This window comes from Lissotriton helveticus, assembly GCF_964261635.1.
Source record: "Lissotriton helveticus chromosome 1_1 unlocalized genomic scaffold, aLisHel1.1 SUPER_1_unloc_9, whole genome shotgun sequence".
In the NCBI taxonomy this organism is placed as follows: Eukaryota; Metazoa; Chordata; class Amphibia; order Caudata; family Salamandridae; genus Lissotriton; species Lissotriton helveticus.
Window position 1 is genome coordinate 5,003,235 of NW_027611736.1, and position 21,525 is coordinate 5,024,759.

The following is a 21,525-nucleotide window of genomic DNA, read 5'->3' on the forward strand; positions in this document are numbered from 1 at the left end:
GGATAGCACACAGGGCACTCCAGTAAGGAGGCAGCCCACAGGGCGGTCCCTCCTGGGCCCCACCAGCAGCAAGCCCCATCTGTCAGCATTCCAAAAGAGAACAAAGGAAACAAGGTCCAGGAAGTCCATCAGGCATCCAGGGGCAGGGCAGGGCCCAGGGGCCAGCACACAGGGCCCTCCAGCAGGGAGGCAGCCCCCATGGCGGTCGCTCCTGGGCCCCACCAGCAGCACGCCCTTGGTATATTCAAGTAGGAGAACAAGAACATTTTCATGGGGTCACAGCCCCTCATTTATACAGCGAAATCCTTTGTTCCCAAAGGTGTAGGCAAGGGGAGAACCAGATGCAACTGGTTCTGGAGCACTTGAGCTTTTTGTTTTGCTCAGATCCTCTTCTCCTATTCACAGGATGGGTCAGGGACATCAGACGCACCACAGGGGGTGGAGCCAGCATTGTGGAGGGAAGGCCCAGCCCTATTCAGGTCCCAGGTGCAACTCCTCCCTCCCATCTACATGCAGATCTCCCTATTCACCACCGTGTAGACCCATCCTGGCTTCTGGAGCCAAGCACACCAGCCAGCTCCTGTCAATCACAAGCCAGACAGTCAATTCACATTCACTGCAACTTCTAAAAGTGGCACTTCTACACTAGTCATATTAAATCTGCGCACACCATCGCGCAAGTCATATTAAATCTGCGCACACAGTCGCGCAGCATTTAATCTCACGAGTTTGCACATATAAAACTCGCCCTTGCACTCCTCTCACATTAGGAACTACCATGGACACACATATCCCCCATGCATTCCTATGGGAGGGCAGGCTAATCTCACCACACGCACTCAGAGAGCTAACGCACTTTACACTGGACCACAGTTCTAAAGTGCGCAGAGACCAGAAATTAACTAACATCATGTCATATTAAAAGGCAAAAAGTTAAGGGGTGAACCTGCCAAAAGGGCCAAGTCCAACAGTTTCCATATGGAGGGCATCGACAGGAGTGACAGAGTACACTTCACTGATGAAGGGAATAGTGTTTCTGAACAACTTAAAGCTCTGCATCCGCACTTACATGTAGCTGCAAGAAACTCATAATAAACACAGGGGCTCTTTTTAGAGCCACCCAATAACCCAACATATAACCTAGGTTTATATAAAAAAATCGTACTTATTTTTGCTAGGAGTCACCCACCCAGCATGCCTTAGAGCAGCGCACCCATCGCGTTCACACTAGGTGGCCGCACTGAGTGCCCCGCACCCCTCGCATTCTACCAGAGGCTGCGCTGGGAGCCACGTACCACTTACGTTCATGCCAGGGGGGCCACACTGGGAGCTGTGCACCCCCTGCGTTTACACCAGGGGGTTGCATTGAGCACGGTGCTAGGGTCGCAACCAACATTTTTTTTTAAACCGTACCCTTTCATTAATTTACATTTGCCACAAGAACCCCACCCCCCGGAGAATGCTCAAATATAATTTTTATTAAACGGAGGCGGGGGCTGTCACCCCCTCCTTGCCCATTTTGGGGCCCAGGGACCCCATCCCCAGGGACCTGGCCTTGTGGTTAGGGACCGTGGGGTGAGACCAAATACCCCCATGGTTCCACCGGCTCCCCGCTTCTTGCGGGAGCCAGCATTGCTTTTCCACATGGGGGCTGTTGACATGCAGCCCCCATGATTGCTTCCAAAATCCAAAGCACGTTTGCTATGACTGGGCAGGAGCCAGCCCCCGGGGGGTGGTGGTCCCCAGGCCCATCAAGGGCTCCAGGAGGGGGGCTGAGTGGCCCCCCTCCCAACTACTGTACAGCCCCAGGGAGGTGGTAGTCCCCGGGGCTCGGGGGTCCATAACAGACCCCCGAATTTGCATGATTAGTGCTCTGGGGAGGTGGCAGTCCCTGGGGCATATGAGGGGGCTCGAGCTCCCTTCACAGGTTTAATATTTATTTAAAAAGAGAAGCCTCTGGGGTTGTGGTCCCCGGGGCTGTAGGGGGGACATGTGCCCCCTACTAATATTTGAGAAAAGCCCCAGGGTTGGTGATCCCCGGAGCTTGGGGTGGCCTTGGAGGCCTCCCACAAATAAAACAAGCCCTGGGAGGTAGGGGTCCCTGGGGCTACGGGAGGGCCATGTGCCCTCCCGCTTATTATAAACGTAGCCCCGGGGTAGCGGAGGCCCCCCGCAGGCCCCCGCTAATATTTTTTGGTAGTGCCCTGGGACCTGGCCCACACAGGGGCCTCAATTAAATGAAGCGCAAGAGCCCCAGTGCAAATTTTGCCGATATTTTTTTAGATAAAATGCTATTTTTGTACTTGGGTGTCCTTTGGGACCCCTGAGCAGGCCCAGGGGGTCAGGGTGTTTCTACCCTTTCCCCTTTTCTTGGTTTTTAACTTTTGTTTTACTGTTTTCTTGTGACTCGGTTCTACCAAATCACAAGATGACTGCCAACACTTCCTGGTTTGAAGCGTTGACAGCCAATCACAGTGAAACTCGTGCTCTGGAGGGTTTGCGACTCCACATTGTCCCTATATATCAAAACTTTTTCTTTTTCACATTTCTCAGGAACTACTGAACGGATTAACACCATTTCACAAAAAGGGCTCTTTCTGAACCCAGGGCTACCTTTTTGCCAAATTTGGTGTAATTCCGTTGAGCAGTTCGAGCTGTAGCTGTGTCTAAATTACATGGGGAAAATATTTTTTGGGACCCCCCTTTTTTCTCAGCCCCCGCTTGATGAGTCACCCCAAAACTTTCAAGACAGGAGCGGGCCGCTAGTTTAGAAAATTTCATGAAGATTCGTCAACCGGCGCAAAAGATAATGAGAAAACAAAAAACGTTTTTTACTATGGAAACTAGGTCCTAAGTATAACTACCTACTGGCGATCAATGGAAAAAAACACAGGTTTAAGGGGCGTTATAATTAGTTGGACATTTCACTCAGAGAAAGTCTGCCGTTATAGTTAGTTCAGCTAACTATTACTTGTGCCCCCGCAATGCACTGCTGATGACATCACATATTACATCACTTATGACATGATCAGTGACATCACTGATGACATCAATGATGACATCTCAAATGACATCACTGATGACATCACTGATAACAACATCCAGTGAGTCAACCAACCCAATTTCTCACAAAAACCATCAGTAATTTATCTTTGTATTTGCTATTTTTAATTGATTTGAATCATACTGATTTATACATTCCTGTATTCACTACTGATTTCTGACCACATGAAATGAATTGAGTTTGTATTTTTGCTAATCTGCTACTAAACATTCATGGTTTACAAATCTACTACCCTATGTTATCATTGTATGGCCTAATTGCTTCACTGTCATAGATGTATTATTGATTTTTGAAGCCATGCCTAAGTCTGGTACTAATGGTTCATCAACTGGAGCTCCACTTGTACTTGAGTTTGCACCAACGATCTGCACCACTGCAAATCCCATCTACCCTGTAATAGTACCCTTATAGTGCATTGCCCATAAATCAGTGGTGTCACAATCCACTTAGGTTGATTAATAGAGTCAAGTGCAGGCCTCACCCTTTAGGAAACACATTTATTGAGAAAATCATCACCTGTTGAGGCCTGAGGCGGTTTGAGGATTGGGAGTAAGACTGAAGACGAGCAGGAGGAAAAAGCCCCTGGTGTGCTAATACAGACCTTTCAAATGCTGATTCTGAATCCAACTTGGAAACTTTTTCATCACTAAATTGATCATGTGGATTAGAATCCTTGTACCCTGGGAAATGTGTTCTTTACTGTTCCAAGCACCTTCGATGTTATGATATTGTTTGCTGATCTAAAATACAAATCAACATTGATACTATGTTTCCGTATGAGCAGTTCAGACACACATTTGGAGACATAATGTTTGATGAAGATTATATATGGAATGCCACGCCACTGCTCACTTGGTGATGGTTCTTACCTGCATCAAACCAAAGCTGGGGCCCATCTCACACCAATTAAAGGTAGTGGGAGTATAATAACACGACATATAAGAAATGATTCCAGCAATCACGGCCGGATCCATGCACAAACTGTTGCCAACTTCCAAAATCATTGGTTTGTACTTGGACATGTATTCGAGGTCAGTTTCTGCCATCTGGTAGGATGCTTTGACCCCTGCAGCGAAAATGGTAAAGTAGTGAAGATTATTGTTGGCATTGTTGTTTGATCATCAACATTCTTCCCAGTCAAATATCCAGAGCCACATGCATGGGAATCAAAACAGAAATGGTCAACACCATTCTATAGATGCTGCAACACCATTTGATAACAGCGTAACAAAATTGTACAGCTTTAGGACTGCCTGCGCTTAAAATATCTTTTTAGAAGCATTCACAAAGAGGAAGGGGTCCCTTGGAGACCACCTCCCATTTGCGAATAGGTTACTTGAAGCAGGCAGTAAAATGCAAATGTTTTGTGACCGCATTTCGGCAACAGAGCATTCACACATACCACTGTGAGTCACTATCAGGTAGAGACGCCCTTAACACGCCCCATAATAATACAGAATTGCAAACCATTGTTGAATTACGTAATATGTTACCGAATTACAAAATAGGGCTTTGTATATAGAGAAATGCTTCTTTCCGGTCGCAAAAGGCCAGATTCTATGAATTAAGTCATTTGCAACCTAAAAACACATTGTACATCTGGCACGTAGAATCGTAGCTCACGTAAAACATAACATAGATCATTCACAGTTTGGTGTGGGTGACTTGAAAATGTAGCAAGTCCGACTTTTCTACATGGTCACCCCCTATGTTTTGCTTTTTTCTGGATCTTATTTTTCCTTGTTATTGAACTCTGTGCACTGTACAACAGTTAAACAGGAATAAAGTGCTGGCGCTCCCCTATTAAACATGGTTAAATTGGCTTATCCCTTATTGACATGTTTCTCTTGCAGACATATCGCTAGTATACGTTGTAAAAATGTGCTCAGGACCTGGAGGTTAAATGGCACCTATGAACTGCAGCAACAATTGTGCTATCCATACGTTTGACCTGTAATAAATGGCTTCAGGCCTACCATGTGTAGACTGACTACAGCAGCCTCAAACCTGCTGTAAAACCTGTCAAAATTACCCTATTTGACTTGTGAAATGCCTGTTTTTAAATATTAATAAGTCACCCCTAAGCACACTCTGTTGCCCACACAGTAGTGTCCCTGATATTTCAAAAAAGGAACATGTACAGAGTTAAACTTGGCATGTTTCTCCATGGACTATCCCCAAAAAGTTATTTTCCTTCACCAGGCTATAGCTGTATCCTAGAAAATATTAAAGTATAATTATAAACTTTAATCTATAACTTTTAACATGAAACAGCTATAATATTCACGAAGTCCCCTTGGCTGCTGAGCGTTGTTGGGGACAAGAACCCCTATTGTTGCCACAAGTAAGTCACCAACAGCTAGTTTACTCAGACCTCATCATGGGCCCACCCCTTTCTCAACTACTATAAAAATGCACCTCCTAGCACACTACTGGCTGCCGGATGAAGTCCCCTTTGCTACTGAAGTTCCTTGGGGGCCAAGAACCCCAAATATTTGCAGCATTAGTCCCACACAGCGGGATTGCTCAGACCTCATTAGAGTCCCTGCCCCTTTTTCAACTGCTCTGCAAACATGCCTCCTGGCACACTACTTTTGTGGGAAAAAACTCTAGGGGTGAGAGTCTAGGTAAACTCCACTCTGCTGGGGGTGTTTTTGCTTAACTCTGCATCCCAACCACCTGAGTTTACCGCCCACCCTATCAGAAACTCACGCACCCACTCACATACCCACTCTGACACTCATATATCCACTTACAATTGGATTGTCCCACTCATTCTCTCTCACACTCAATTACAAACCTACTCATACACTCAGTGAGACACTCTTGCACTCACTCACACACTAAGTGTCAAAGGTTAGTGATTACAGTTAGGAAATAATATTAAAAAACACCTTATAAATTCACTTAAAGAAATCAAAGGTCACAAGGATGTTGTAGTTAGGAAATAGTTTCTGAAAAACCTTAGAAATTCACTGAACTAGTCACACACCCACTCACCCACCATGAAACCTCTCATATATTCAATCACACACCCACTCCACTACTCACATACCCATTCACAGGCCCATACAAGTACTTACACAGCCACTCACTTACACATAGAGCCACTTATATACACAGTTACTCACTTATAGAGCCTGATCAAACAACCAGTCACTCACCCATGCAGCCACTATTAGATTTGGGGGTCTCTGGTTGGCACAGGTAAATACTTGTGACAAGCAGGGACCCTCTCCACTAGTCAGGATAAGGGGATCACCCTCTAAAACAACCCCTGCTCACCCTCTAGGTAGTGTGGCACAAGCAGACAAGGCTTATCTCAGGAGCGTGTTACAGGTTAAGCATTTGTGAACAAATACTGTAACTCAGGTACACCACAAATGGACACCAGTCTAGCGTTGTATCAAAAATAGTATATTTTATATTTATATTTAAGTAGACTTAATACAAAACCCATATAACGTTTTAAATCAGGCCACAGTACTTTTTATGCAAGGATATGATTATCTTACTGAAATGCGTATCTCTTAGGCTCATGCGAGTCGTGCTGACTGTGCGGAATGTCGTGGGACAGATCGTAGCATAAACAAAGAGTTAAAGCAATGTTGCGGACTCTCGGGCCTGCACGAGTTAGAGTACGACTCTCACAGTACCTTTCTTAAATGTAGAGTTGTGGGTGCGGATGAGGAGTGGGTAGGCGAGGCATCCTAGGAGCAACTTGGCGGCACCTCTCCTGTTGGTGCGTGTCCGGCTCGTGCAGGCATCTCAGTCTGAGACGTACGAGCGGGAGGCACCCGGGGAGTGAAGCAGGTGATCCTTAGGTGTGGAGCCTTCGGCGTGCACAACATTCGTCCGCGTAGTGCCTCTTGAGCGGGGGGAGGCCTTTCCTTTCTGTCAGCAGCGTGGCGTCTAGGAGCTGGCACGCTTCGGCGTACGAGTGGTCTCCTTCCAGGCGGGGCTGCTGCTCTCTTGGTGCACTGTGAAAGGGGGCGGGTATGCTTCGGGCGTACGGGCCAAACTTGCGATGCGCTCACTACACGTATCCCCACAGCAGAGACACTGCGAGCAGTGTAGTCTCTCGTGGGAGGGTGAAGCGGATGCAGGCAGCCCAGCGGGATGGTGTTGGTGCGGCTCGTAGGCAGAGCGGCTCACACGGTGCGGGCGGTCACAGGTACGGCTTCACTGCTGTCCCGGGATACGGAGCACACTCAGCTGGCGGTTCCAGCAGCAGGGGGAGATCAGCAACTTCCAGCAGCTCGGGTTCAAGGCAGGGTGATTCCAATGGTCCTGGGACTCCGTTCAGGGGGCAGGCTCACATGCAAGCCCTTGGAGATTGTTTCAAAAAGCACAAGTTGAATCAAAACTCACTTCAGACTTTTCATCTCCTTCTTGCAGCAAGGCACCCACTACAGGCCAGTCTCCCAGGTCAGAGACAGTAATCCTCCATGCAGCTTTTCCAGGTCCTTCTCGCCGGGCAGAGGTACTTCTTGGCGTAAATAGGATGTGATTTCTTAGGAGCAGGGCTCCTATACTTATACTGCAAATCTTTTGTTCTTGCAAGCCAGTTCCTGAGCACTTTGTTTTGGAGACACTAGCATTTCTTTCAGTGTGTAGGGCAGGGACATCAGACGCTCTGCACGAGGTGGAGCCAGCATTGTGGTGACAAGTACAATCCAGGAGTACTCTGTTGACAGTCTTCCCTTCTCTCTTACAAGGGGCAGGGCAGAGACATCATACGCTCCCCAGGGGGTGGAGCCAGCATTGAGGTGGCAGAGCACAGCCCTATTCAGAGTCAAGGGCCACTCCTCCCACCCATCCTGGTGTAATCTCTCTATTCACCACCTGGCAGCCCCAGCCTGTCTCCAGGAATTCCCTAGCCCTGTCACACACAGAAACTAGACAGCAGATACACATTCTAGCAGAGGCGGGCTGAAATGGTTAGGCAAGCAAATACCAACTTTCTAAAAGTGGTATTTGCAAACACAGAAGATTAAAATACACTTTGCTAAAAGATGTATTTTATAATTATGAGTTCAGGCATACCAAACTCGAATTTCTACCATGTTCCCTGAGTCTGGTAGGATTATAGAGTGTAATAATTCTAGCAGCCCATTCTGGCTTAAGAGAACAGGTAGCCTTACAATAGTGAAAAACGAAAATGGCTGTAATTCATTATTAGGGCATGCCACACACATCAGGGCTTGTCCTACCTCATGCTTACAATGCACCCTGCCCTTGGGCCTACCTTAGGGGTGACTAATATGAAGTTAAGGGAAGGTTTAGGGTCTGGCAAGTGGGTGCACTTGCGCAGTCAGCATGACAGTACCAGACTGCACGCAGGTTCTGCAATGGCAGACCTTAGACATATTTTACCAGGCCGATTCTGTGGGTGGCATAACCAGTGCTGCACACCCACCAGCAGCATTTGTATTTACAAGCCCTGGCACTCCTGGTGCACTGTACTAGGGACTGACAGTAAACCAAATAAGTCAATCATGGAAACTAATCAATGTATATATTTGTATGTAGGGAGCACTTGCACTGTGGCACTGATTGGCAGTGGCACAGTGCTCTGAGCAGCTAACACCAGCAAAAACACATGAGGCAACAGCAAAAATGAAAGGGAGACACACACCAATGGTGCCAGGTCTATCAGCCACTCACACAGCCAAACACTCACCCATGACACACCCAGTTATTCACTTATACAGCCCCTCACACACCCACTCTCTGACCCATACAGCCTCTCAACGGTGCTACTCAATCACCAATACAGCCACCCACACATTCACTCACGCCCCCACAGCCACTTACACACCCATCCAGACATCCACACAACCACTTATACAGCAACTCACTCACCCATACAGCAATGCCACAGGTACTCACTCTTCTACGCAGTCAATCATGCACCAACTGACTTTTTTTCCAGAGGTTTATATAACGCAAACTTGACCCCGAAGGTATTAGCGCACTTTACATGACCACCAGTTGCGTCACAGATGAGCACATATATTTTCGTTAGGCACCCGAAGATTAATTGATTTGCCAAGAATCACAGCATGTTGAGCGACCCTGCAGAGATTTGAACCCAGTTCCCGAGCCTCGAGGTCGACCTCTTAAGCACTCACTCACCCATACAGTCACTTACACATCCAGTGACTCACTCATATATCATTCAGACACCCACTCACTCACCCATACAGTCACTGACACACCCACTCACCTAGCCATACAGCTACTCACATAGCCACTTCCCCCCACCCATATAGCCAATGACATACCCACTCACTCAACAAAATAGGCACTCACAAAGCCACAAATTCACCCACACAGCTACCTAAGCACCCACTTGTACATCAATACAGCCACTTACACTACCACTCACACACCCGTAAAGTCACTCAGATACCCACTCAAACACGAATACATACAGTCACACAGTGACTCACGTGAACTATATTAAAAAAGGAATCACTCAGTAGTACACAAAGTATACTAATTTAACTTTTATGGCAACTTAGTATATACGTTTCACACTCAAAAACTTTTAGAAAACACTCACAATCACTGGATGCTGTCAGCAGTGATATCATCAGTGATATCGATGATCATGCCATAAATTACGTAAAATGTGAGGTCATACGCAGTGCACTGTGGGGACACAAGTTATAGTTTGCTCAGGGTACTATAACTGCTGAATTTCATTTTTTTCGTATGAGTTTAATCTGAGCTTAACTAGAATGTTTCCGTAACCTTTTGTTTTTGCAGTGGATATATATATACTTACCTAATACTTACATTTAAAAACCCAACCCATACCCAGCTTAAACCCTAAAAATGCCCTCCTTAATCCTTTAAAAATAAAACATTCCCATATATATATATATATATATATATATATATATATATATATATATATATATATATATATATATATATGTATATATATATATATATATATATATTCACTGAAAAAACCATAGGTTATAGACCATATATAGTTAGGAATTAGCATTTAGAAAACCTTATTTTACTCACACAAAACCATTGAAATTCCATATATAGTTAGTTGCACTAACTATATATCGCGCACCCGCAATCCACTGCTGATGATGTCACATATTACATCATTCATGACATGGTCAGTGACATCACTGATGACATCACTGATGACATCTCAAATGACATCACTGATGACATCATCTAGTGTCTGTGTGTTTTTGTAAAGTTTAAATACGTTTTACATATTGAAGAATGACTGGATGTATGAAAGACTGAGTGTGTGTGTGGCTGGCTGGGAGGTGTGTGACTCTGTGCATATCAATGTGTACTTGTATCAGTGATTGTATAAGAGAGTAAGTATGTGTTAGTATATGTGTGAAAAGTATGGTGTTCTGTGTTTAACTATAGATGAGGAAATCGAAGTGTGATTGATTCTTCACAGGACTGACTAGGTGTATGAGTGCATATGATAGTGTTGTAATAATGAGTGACTGTATGTATGAGTGATTGTATGGGTGAATGAGTGAATGTGTGTGTAGACGTACGAATCAGTGAGTGCGTATGTAGTAACTGGTATTGGTGTGTCATGATGTCATCAGTGATGTCATTTGAGATGTCATCAGTGATGTCATTTCAGATGTCATTAGTGATGTCATCAGTGATGTCACTGAAGTATGGTGTTCTGTGTTTAACTGTATAGATGAGGAAATGGAAGTGTGATTGATTCTTTACAGGACTGACTTGGTGTGTGAGTAACTCCATGGATGAGTGGCAGTGTGTGACTGTCTGCATAGGTGTATGAGTGCATATGATAGTGTTGTAATAATGAGTGACTGTATGTATGAGTGATTGTATGGGTGAATGAGTGAATGTGTGTGTAGACGTAGGAATCAGTGAGTGCGTATGTAGTAACTGGTATTGGTGTGTCATGATGTCATCAGTGATGTCATTTGAGATGTCATCAGTGATGTCATCAGTGATGTCATTTGAGATGTCATCAGTGATGTCATCAGTGATGTCACTGACCATGTCATGAATGATGTAATATGTGACATCATCAGCAGTGGATTGCGGGTGCGCGATATATAGTTAGTGCAACTAACTATACATGGAATTTCAATGGTTTTGTGTGAGTAAAATAAGGTTTTCTAAATGCTAATTCCTAACTATATATGGTCTATAACCTATGGTTTTTTCAGTGAATTTTCAAGGTTTTGTAAATGCTAATTCCTAACTATATATGGTCTATAACCTATGGTTTTTTCAGTGAATTTCATTGGTTTTTTAACAGCTAATATCTGTAGCTGTAAAATGTATTCTTCTTTAAATCCAAAAATATATTTTATATGTTTATTAATAAAAAAAAATGTTAATATTTTTTTTTCTTCGTTCCCGCTCCGCGAATCTGGAAGCTTCCCGTTAGCTGACCTTGATGCCGCGAAATAGACCGCGAGCCGGTAAACGTTTCTTTACCGCAACTGCCGCGTTAGAAAACAACATCGTGACGCCTCCCGTCCGCATGATGTTTCGCGTTGTCGCGTGATACGTCATATGACGTGCTACGTTAGCGAACTGGTACGCTTACCGAGTAGCAAAGCACAGGTTTCTGGAAGCAAACCGGGAGGCCCTGCAAAGCGCGTAACGTAAACACAGCAGGTCATGTGACTTGGTAATAACACTTTTCATTGGTTCATTTCACTTTTGGTTTCCTAATGATGTAAGACTAGGTCATATAATCTAAAATGAACACTTTTCATTGGTTGAGAACTATTGTTTTTCCCAAATGATGAAAATCCCTCCTTCTTTCCTCACTCTGACTTTCATCATTGTGAGAGAAAGACCCTTTGTTACCAGTGAGCAATGGCTTCTTTAGTAGCTTCAGCTGGTGCTTCCCCACCACCTCCACCACATCCAAGGAAGAGTGGACCACCTGCTGAAGTTATAATTCAGCAAAAAGAGGAAGAAGAGGAACAGGACGAAGAGCACGAAGAGAGGCACTTTTTGCCTGAGGAGCCCAGGACGTCTCACCGGAAAGAAAACTTCATTTGGCAATTTTTTAAAATTCCCAAAGGTCAGAAAAAAGTAAATGCAAGATACGTAACTTGCCTTATATGTCAAGATAGACTGTCCAGAGGGACCGACAAAAAATACAGTTTCGGAAACTACACAATGCATCGCCATATGACTAGGTGGCATCCTAACAACTACAGTGCTGCACAGTTTCGTAACGACCTAGATAATCTCCCTATTATGGCCAGAAGATCTGTTGTACCGGAAGTAACGGGACCAGAGGGCAGGGAGATGGTGCCAAATATACAAACGAGATTTCGTGAAGTAAAACAAGTCTGCGTACATTGCAATGGATTCATTTGCTACGGAGAAAGTAGCATCACTCTGATCAACAGAGCTATTGACTATCATATGCAAGTTTGTACGAAACGCCCCAAATAATAAATTCTTTTTTTTTTTTGTTGCTCCTGTTGAGCCCTTTACAATGAATCGTTTTCGTTGCCCCCTCCGAAAAAAAGCCCCAAAAAATATAAAACTGTTCAGAAAAATTCAAAAAAAGTAGAAAAATGTTCAGAAAAATAATAAAAAAAATATAAAACAACAAAAACAATAAAAAAAAAAGTTCTTTTCAGAACTACCTCCCCGTTATTAAAAATTTGGTACAATATTTGGAACTGTGCCAACCTCTATTTCTCTTAGTTCGCTTCCCAGTTCGCTCGCCGGTACGCGAACCGGAAGCAAACCAAATTTTTTTTTTTTTTAAAAAGAACAGTAAGTATAAGGGAAGGAAACAGACAGTTATGTTAAAAGAAAGACAGCTATAGGGGAGTAAACTAGAGATACTATTACCCGTAATCCACTACTGATGATGTCACATATTACATCATTCATGACATGCTCAGTGACATCATCAGCAGAGGATTGTGGGTAACAGTATCCCTAGTTTATTCCCTATAGCTGTCTTTCTTTTAACATAACTGTCTGTTTCCTTCCCTTATACTTACTGTTCTTTTTAAAAAATTTTTTTTAGATCAGTCAGAAACAGTGAAAGTAATGAAATATAAAAGACTACGTAGAATATGAGCACTGTATGCAACAACTTTGACACTTACAGAAGCCTCACCTTCTCCATGCCTCCTACACAGTTCTACATGTACATCATAAATGCAAACAGAACAGAATTAATTATACATGTTAAATGGTTTATTTTTGCTGTTCTCAGAATGTATCAAATTTCACTAAAACAGTGACTTGAAGGTATTCATCATATAACAGCGGGGGAAAAAAAACACAATCAAAATGATTCTGTTTAAAAAACCCATACAACATAACAAATCAGAATTCAGAACTCCTTGAAATTAACTTACTTTCCATGACGGCCAAGGATGTCCTATGAACAGCTTACACTCTGTTGTGCTGTTATTACTTTCAACCCGCCACTTTCTGAAAGAAAACCTCTATCGTTTTCAAAAACATGTTACATACAATAAATGACTTCTCGCTCTCTACCACACGTTTCCACAAGGCCAAATCGTGTCTGAGCCATTTATAACTCTTAGAATTCTTTTAAGCCAATCCCGTCATGTTGTATTTCCGCAACTTTCACAATTAAAATGTTGAAGATCATTTTCACAATCCTGGACTAGTAATATCTTCCCCTTCTTGCTCAATCATGTTCTACATTTCCTATCACACTGATACTGCTTACTATGAAGCAGACTTACACTACCTTTATGACTAGTACAATTATTTAATTCTCTACATCACTTTTAATCACAAAGCAATGTAAAACAGTAGACAGCATTGCAGACTTACATTCCCTCTACTCCATGTTTTGATTGGCTGCTTCAATTAGCTTATAAAAAGAAACAGTTTTTCTGAACTCATTCAAAGTGCACGTATTTCTCCATGACGTCCAGTGTTATGGTAAGAAGTTATGTCTCTGTACTACACTTATCCTCAAGGACAAATCGTGTAGGAGCCATTAGAACTTCTTGAAATTCCTCAGAGCACATCCCGAGATTCTTTCCCTAAAATTTTGGTTTTAAAAACACCAGGTAAGAGTTTTTAAGGTCATACGGCAATTTTTTTTGGAAAATTAAAACAGAATCATTGCAGAATGACCAGCCATTTCTACACTTTAAATAAGCTGTATAATGTCCTGATGTTATTGAAGGACCATCATGATATATAATTGCTACAGTTACAAAAGTCCTTCCTGATATTGACAACTGTGAAGCCACAAAATTTTTAATTAAAGTTGTCAATTTTGTTCCATCAGGCCTACATCGTTGGAACATTAAAATGACATACTGGCCATATGTTCGTATAAATAATGTGGACATCATTTCAGATTTACATTGGCTACACTCCATGTTGTGATCAGCTCCTTTTACTAGCTTATTAAAAGAGACTGATTTACTGTCTGGCAAAGTTAAATATATAAATCTTTCTGAGTCTACACTAGTAGTACTTGATACCCTACAGTTCTCGCAGTCATGCTGCCATTGATAAGAAAGCCCAAACAGGTGATCTACATCTACACCTTCATCATGCAATACATCAAGCATATACATTAAAAACTCCTGACAATCTTGCTGACTATTTTGAGAAAATTGTGTTTGGCCTGAACATCTGTCTAACAGATTTCGAATTTCAGACACACTTTCTATGTTTGTTCTATCAGTGCTACATTTCTCTAACACAGAATTTAACAAACTGCAAAATCTTTGATCAGAATTGACCACAATCTCTTCTTTTACATTTTCTAGAGAAAACAAAACATTAACCACTACATTAGCATAGCAGTTGACACCAGAACTGTTTTCAAATTGAAAACCAACAACATCTTCAACAGAATCCTTTTTGTTTCTGCTTATAATTTCAGGTTCATCGACTTTTCGTCTTTTTGCTACAACCTCCCCAGTATTGGTCACATTTCTTCGTTTCCGGCCTACCACACGTTTCTCAAACAAAGGATACTGAGGCAAATGTGGCGCATACTCTCTTCTTAACCTATTGTATTCCTTAACACAATCTAGATCCGCACAAATGTTTGTGACATCACACTCAATCAAGTACAATCCCGATAAAGTTCTAACTCGTGACAATGCCACATATGCCATACCCTCCTTGAACACAGAACTGCCAATATTCACCAATGCACAGTCTACACTTAAACCTTGCGATTTATGGATTGTCACCGCATATGCCAAGCAAACAGGAAACTGTTTACGACGAACATATAAGTCTTTTACAAGCAAAAATCTAGCAGAACAACGAGCAATTAGCTGTACTTCCTCAATGCCATCAAATTTAATTTTAAAAAATTCAATTCCATCTCTATTTCTGTATTTCACAAAATCAACAACATTACCCATTGATCCATTTACCAGACCTCTTTCAACATGTAAATTCCTTCTTAAAATTATACGGCAGTTCAAGCACACATTCAGAGTCTTTTCAAAACCCGCAGTTTTAGATATACTCTTCTCTAATGAATCCAATTTTGTTTTCAGATTCTCAGACAAAATAATTGTTGATCCCATATGCTCTACTCTGTCAATAGCTTCCAGTTTCACAATCTCTTGCTTTTCTAAATGCAACATTTTGTTGTTGAATTTGGCACATTCTGCAAGAGTTGGCATCAAACATATTCCAGATTTTTTCTCAGTAATTTTCTGAAAAATATTCTCAGGCACAACATCTTCGTCTGGATATAAATTTGTCAGTAATCGTGCATGTAAAGCTTCTTTCCCATGCTCGGTCACTTTTCCAATTCTAACATCTTGTAGAATAGTCTTGTAAACTTCATCCTTTGCCTGACGCATATTTTCATGCAGTTCAGCATAATTGAAGTTTAACCATATATTGACGTTGCCAATGCTCCCTAAGCACTTCCTGGTATCTTCATGCGTGAGCATTTTGAACACAGGTTGCCCTTTCACTGGTGTCAGCTGCAGAAGATCTCCGAAAACAATGATGTGTTTGCCACCAAATAACACATCATACTCTGTTTTGAGAACTTCTTGCATTCTCAAATGCACAAAGGCAAGCATGACATTGGAAACCATGCTTACTTCGTCAATGATAAGAAGTTTCATTTTCCTCAAGACTCTTGAAACTTCAAAACAAGCATCTCCAGATAGCTTGTGATATTCTAATTTGTTGTCATGCTCCACTGGCAGCATCAGTAAACGATGTAAAGTAATCCCTTTAATGTTATGTGCTGCCAGTCCAGTTGGAGCGGTGACAACACAAGACAGCGATGACTCTGTCCTTTCCTGCAAATAACATGAAATTGCTTTAATAAGGAAACTTTTTCCAGTTCCCGCTTCTCCACTCACGTACAGTCGGACAGGCTTCAACGACGTACATGAGCACTCTTTCTTGTCATGCCTTAATCCATGATAAATTTGCATGGTAAGTTCGTCATATATTTTCCTCTGCTCAACGTTGAGTTGTCTTTCCAACTCTTCTAAGTTAACCGCATCCTCCTGAGCATGTGCCATGGCTCTTTCCACTTCATTCATAGCAGTGGCAGCTTCATTTTCGATAAGAGGTCCTCCTAGTGGATCCTGACTCAATGAAGCAGAACTCTGACTGTCCTGAGAACTGTCTCTGGCAATCTCAGCTGCAATCGTTGCTTCCTGCTCAATTTCCACATTCAACATTTCTACATATTTGGGAAAAGCAGGACATTCTATGGTCTCCTTGGCAGCATTGAATGAGTCTTCGTAACAAAGGAAATCTCCAAGCAGTTCCTCTTCTGCACGCCAAGGCTTAAAAAGTTGCAAAAGTGCTATATAGAAAAACTCCTTTTTTTCAGGAGATTCGCCACTCAATTTTCGATGGTTTATCAAGTGGCATTTTCTTTGCTTGACCAGACATCCCTCACTTCCTATTACAGCATACACTCCTTTCTCAGTATCTTCTTTGATGTTCCTCTTGAATATGTAATTTTGCAGAACCTCATACAGACAAACATTCTCAAGGTGACTGCTTCGATTTGGATAATATGTATCCAACATGTTGCTCTTCAAAATGTCGGTACTGTTTGGCTCCTTTTCCGCCAAATACTCAATTTCCCGCACAGGTTTGAGAACTCGATTACGCGTTGCAGCAAGACCAACACTCGCCCAAACGATACTCCTGGACTTGGCATAGAGACTTACTGAAGACAACCGGTCAGAACATTCGTAAGCTCCGATTTCTCGATGCGACAACATCTTCAGACTGAAACTGTACAACTTCTTGCTGAGGCTCTTTTCATGGGAAATGTCCTCCCACATATCCTTCAATTCTGTCTTCTCTTTTTTGGTGATGTAAGATGTCACATACCGAGCCACAGCCATACATTTATCAGCCACAAACTGTATATCCATGTTAGCATTCCACATGGACAAAATCACCGGGTTGTAGTCGTTGATGTACTTAGACTCTTCGTTCCTCTTCAAATTGTATGTGTTTTTAGGTGATTTCTTCATCACATTATGTCGCAGCGAAGACATCAAACTGTTCACTCTTCCTTTAGAAATCACCGGTCGTGGAAAGCCGAAACGACATTTGGTGTAGAACTTGTCTTTGTTCCGGAATTTACGACTACAGTACTTTCCACATCGATGGCTTTAGAAACGTAGAACTTTTTCTCTTAGGCTTTTTTTCTCCTTTGCGTTTGGAACAGCACACGTAGAATACTGTTCTATGAAACTCATCACTGAGTCTTCTGCATCCGTTCCAAATTTAGGTGCATCCTTGATCCACAGCAACATATGTATATGAGGAGCACCTCTTGCTTGGTACTCCTTCCTCCAGAAGAAATCCAACACCTCTCCAAGAGGTGGATTCTTCTTATTCATGATGAAAGACATCATACCTTCAAATCTATGATTGAAGTACCTACATACATTGACTGGATCCAAAGAGCACAGTTCTCCGGGTGTCTTGAATTCGATGTTTTCTACGTTAGCATTTGCCTTTCGTAGAAATTCAAGTAAGTCTTCCCAGCCATACTCAGCACAGCTCAAAGTGAGGAACCATGTGGGAGTTCCTAAGTTCCTCAGCATACATTTTAAATCACCATGACGACGGTACCAGTACTCATTAGTACCACGCTGACACGCCATGAGATTAATCAGGTGAGAATCCAAAATACTGTCTTGGACATTGACTTTATCCATAAAGTCACTTGCCGAGATGTTTTGCATGTGTATACCACTTTTCAAGATGTGGTTCACTGCATATGACAGTCCAGACAGATCGCTTTCAAACAGGAGATGAAACAAATAAGGAATGCATTGTCGAAACCTAGGATCTCCTGCATACAATCGCAAAGTCCGGTATTCAGAAGCAGGAATTTGATGGGGTCACTCATCATATCTTCCTCCCTGACCTGTTGGAAAAAGCTGTGGGAAACACCGAGCTTCCAAACTTTCCTCCCAAACACTAATGGGACTCCCTTTCGCTTGTTTCATTTGAAACAACTCAATAGCATTCCCCATGACTTCCTTGGAATGCAAAGGATGAACACTATAATGTTCATATATTTCTTCACTAGTACAGGGTTCTACTTTCTCAATTTGACCAGCACACAAATCGCTATCCTCTTCCTCACTTACTTCCTCTTCTGCAACATATACATTTTTATAGTATTTATTATATTTTTTCAAATACAATGTTGCCCTTTTGACTTTCCTAACATCTACTAAATCTTGCCATATTTTCTTATTCTTTGTCGGAACCCCATTAACTAAGATAACAAGAGGTTCCTCTTCCACTTTTTCTACTCCAATTGTGTTAATGTTTTTCTTCAAATCTAGAGGCAAATAAACAACTCTTCCCTTTAATCCTCTCTGTAAATCTGATGGAGGCAATTTCCCTGTCTTTGGCTCCATTCTTACAATAGCCTGAAAGGGATGGATACTTTGAATCAAAATAGATTCATAAGTATTTAAATCCTTCAATTCAGAAGGAATCTCAACCAATTCCAGATTATTATGAACTGCTCTAGCAGGCATCTGGTTTTGATTTAATTTGTTACAACAATAAGTACACACACGTTGATCCAATCCCAAATCAAAACAATTTTCTACCATCAAGTATGTTGTAAAATCCTTCCATTCACTATTATTTTCCCTTTCACTTTTTCCATATAAATCCACTAACTTAGTCTGATTCTTATAATAAGTGCGTCGACAACACACACAAGTGAAATTTGGCCTCTCACTTGATTTCACCTCAAACGTCGCAATTTCCCTCTGGAAATTATCTGTACTGGAAACCTGTACACTATCTTCCACATTACTCTCTTCTTCTTGGTCAATTTCAACATTCTCCTCTTTACTTCCAAAGTAACAAAACTCAATTTCTTCACATATATTCTTCACATCTATTTCAGAACCATGCAAAAGAGCAGCGCATAATTGTTTAAGCATAATTGCTGGACTCTTAGCATAATACAACATTCTAACTAATTTCCTCACTTTATTATGATGCACTGCTAGCATCCTGAAATGATGAAAAACACTCTGGCATACTCTCCTGGAAAGACAAGCCAGTGAATGACCATGCAAACCTATCACTTCTCTCACTCTGCAAGGATCTAATTCTTGCAACAACTTCATTTTCTGCTTCAAACTTTTCTTATTAAATGACCGTATAAAATCACAAAGCAAATTGATGGAATCCTGTCGTACACTGCAAATACTACTACACTTCCAGGTGTACACAGGACCCTTAGGACGTCTCCCTAAAACCTCATTACCTAACACCTCTTCTATCTCTGTTGTCACAAGTTTTTCTTTTTCAACTGGACAACCATCTTTCACTTCATAAGCTCGACCACTGGTGTCAACTGCATGCACCAAATCATTATCCTGGAAATAACTCTCCTCATTAAAAAATGCCTCAGAGCTTGAACTATGCATCCATTCTCCAGAAAAAACTTCACAAAAATTACTACGATTAACTATTCTCTTCCATCTACTATTTCTTTTGAAATCATAAATTGCCTTGTTTAGCTTCCTAATTCTATTGATTGTCAAAATAAATAACTTACGTTTAATTTCAAATGCCTGATCAATAACTTTCTCAACTATTTTTTTTCTCTTATAAAAAACCACTTTCTGTTGACCTTTCTTAATATTTTTTAACAAATTGCCAATTATCCTGTTGCGGAACATTCGTTTACAAATGTCCCTAAACTGTTGTTTCCTTCTACTTTCATGCATAGAGTTATCTCTTACTCTAGCAGTAACATTTCTCATTGGCCTTTCCTTACCGTTTGAATTGCTTCTCCTTTTCTGGACTGAAACATTTTCTGTAGTAATATTTTTTTTTACTAGAGATATTTCTTATGAATGTTTTTCTACTCTTACCCGGTACTTTCTTGGTGACTTGACAAATCTTTTTGTTAGAGGACTGCTGCTTTTTTTCATTCACCTGCTGTCTTTGACGTTTTGCAGCCTTTCTCACTCTTTCTTTGCTTGGCATCCTGAAATCTTGAAATAATCTGCAGTTGAATCTGTGGTAAAATATAATAAAAAATGTTATTAACCACTATTACCCAACAGTAAATTAATAACAGTCATCAAAAACTTAACACACTACTTAACATTTTTACATAGAAGAATTTTTTGTACATGGCAAATTTAGAATACAGAAATAGCAGAAAAGAAATGGAATTTATATTCATTTTACCTGTGCTGCTTTATATATGAATCTGATCTAATTTTATGACCATATTTTAATATTTTATTGAAGACACTACACATAACCTGTTTTTGAAGGTGTCTTTATTTTTAAATTAAACGGTTTACATATTTACTTTTTATTTATTATAAATTTATAAAATAAATGTTTATAGTTCCATAGGCTCAAGCACGTCAGCTTCCCATCCTATGTCATATAATTCTGACAAATCTGCATCCTCATTAAGCATGGGCGGATTTTGCGGATCCACGATTCATGAATTTGCGGATTCACGGATCGTGGATCCGCAAAATCCGCGGATTTTGCGGATCGGCGGATTTGGGGGCGGGGCTTCCTCGAGTGTGTGGGCGGGGCCAAACGGACGGGGCTTCCATGCGAGCGCACATGCCTCTTGTGTGTATAAAAGGTCAGAGACCGATCAGAGCAGCAGATTAAGAGACAGAAGCTCCTGGTCACAGGAACAGCACGGGGATTGCGCTCGTGAAAGTCAAAGATGCAAATGCCTCTGGCCAGCATCACAGCGGATTTTCGATGGTATATTTGGGAAGAAGGCACACCTGCCCAGCCCCCACAACGCTCACGATTGTTTTTGGGCTGATGAATGAGTCACTGAATTTAAGCTTCAACTAGGGCACATGCTTTATTGATATCTGCAAGTGTTTCCTGTTGAGGTTTATTTTTTGTGCCAGGACCGTCGTGCCCGAATGAACCCTGCCCTTCATATTTATTCAAGA

The 21,525-nt window shown here is 41.8% G+C and overlaps 1 protein-coding gene across 1 annotated transcript in view; it reads right to left on the minus strand.

Annotated features, from left to right (window-relative positions):
* Positions 1-21,525, minus strand: part of LOC144806594 (lysozyme g-like) — a 132,952-nt gene that overhangs the window by 25,193 nt on the left and 86,234 nt on the right. The window contains exons 2-3 of the mRNA XM_078672928.1: positions 3,934-4,130; positions 3,666-3,804 (exon numbers count right to left, since the gene is read on the minus strand). Of these exons, the coding sequence (XP_078529054.1) occupies positions 3,666-3,804; positions 3,934-4,130 (336 nt within the window). The remainder of the gene's footprint in view (positions 1-3,665; positions 3,805-3,933; positions 4,131-21,525) is intronic.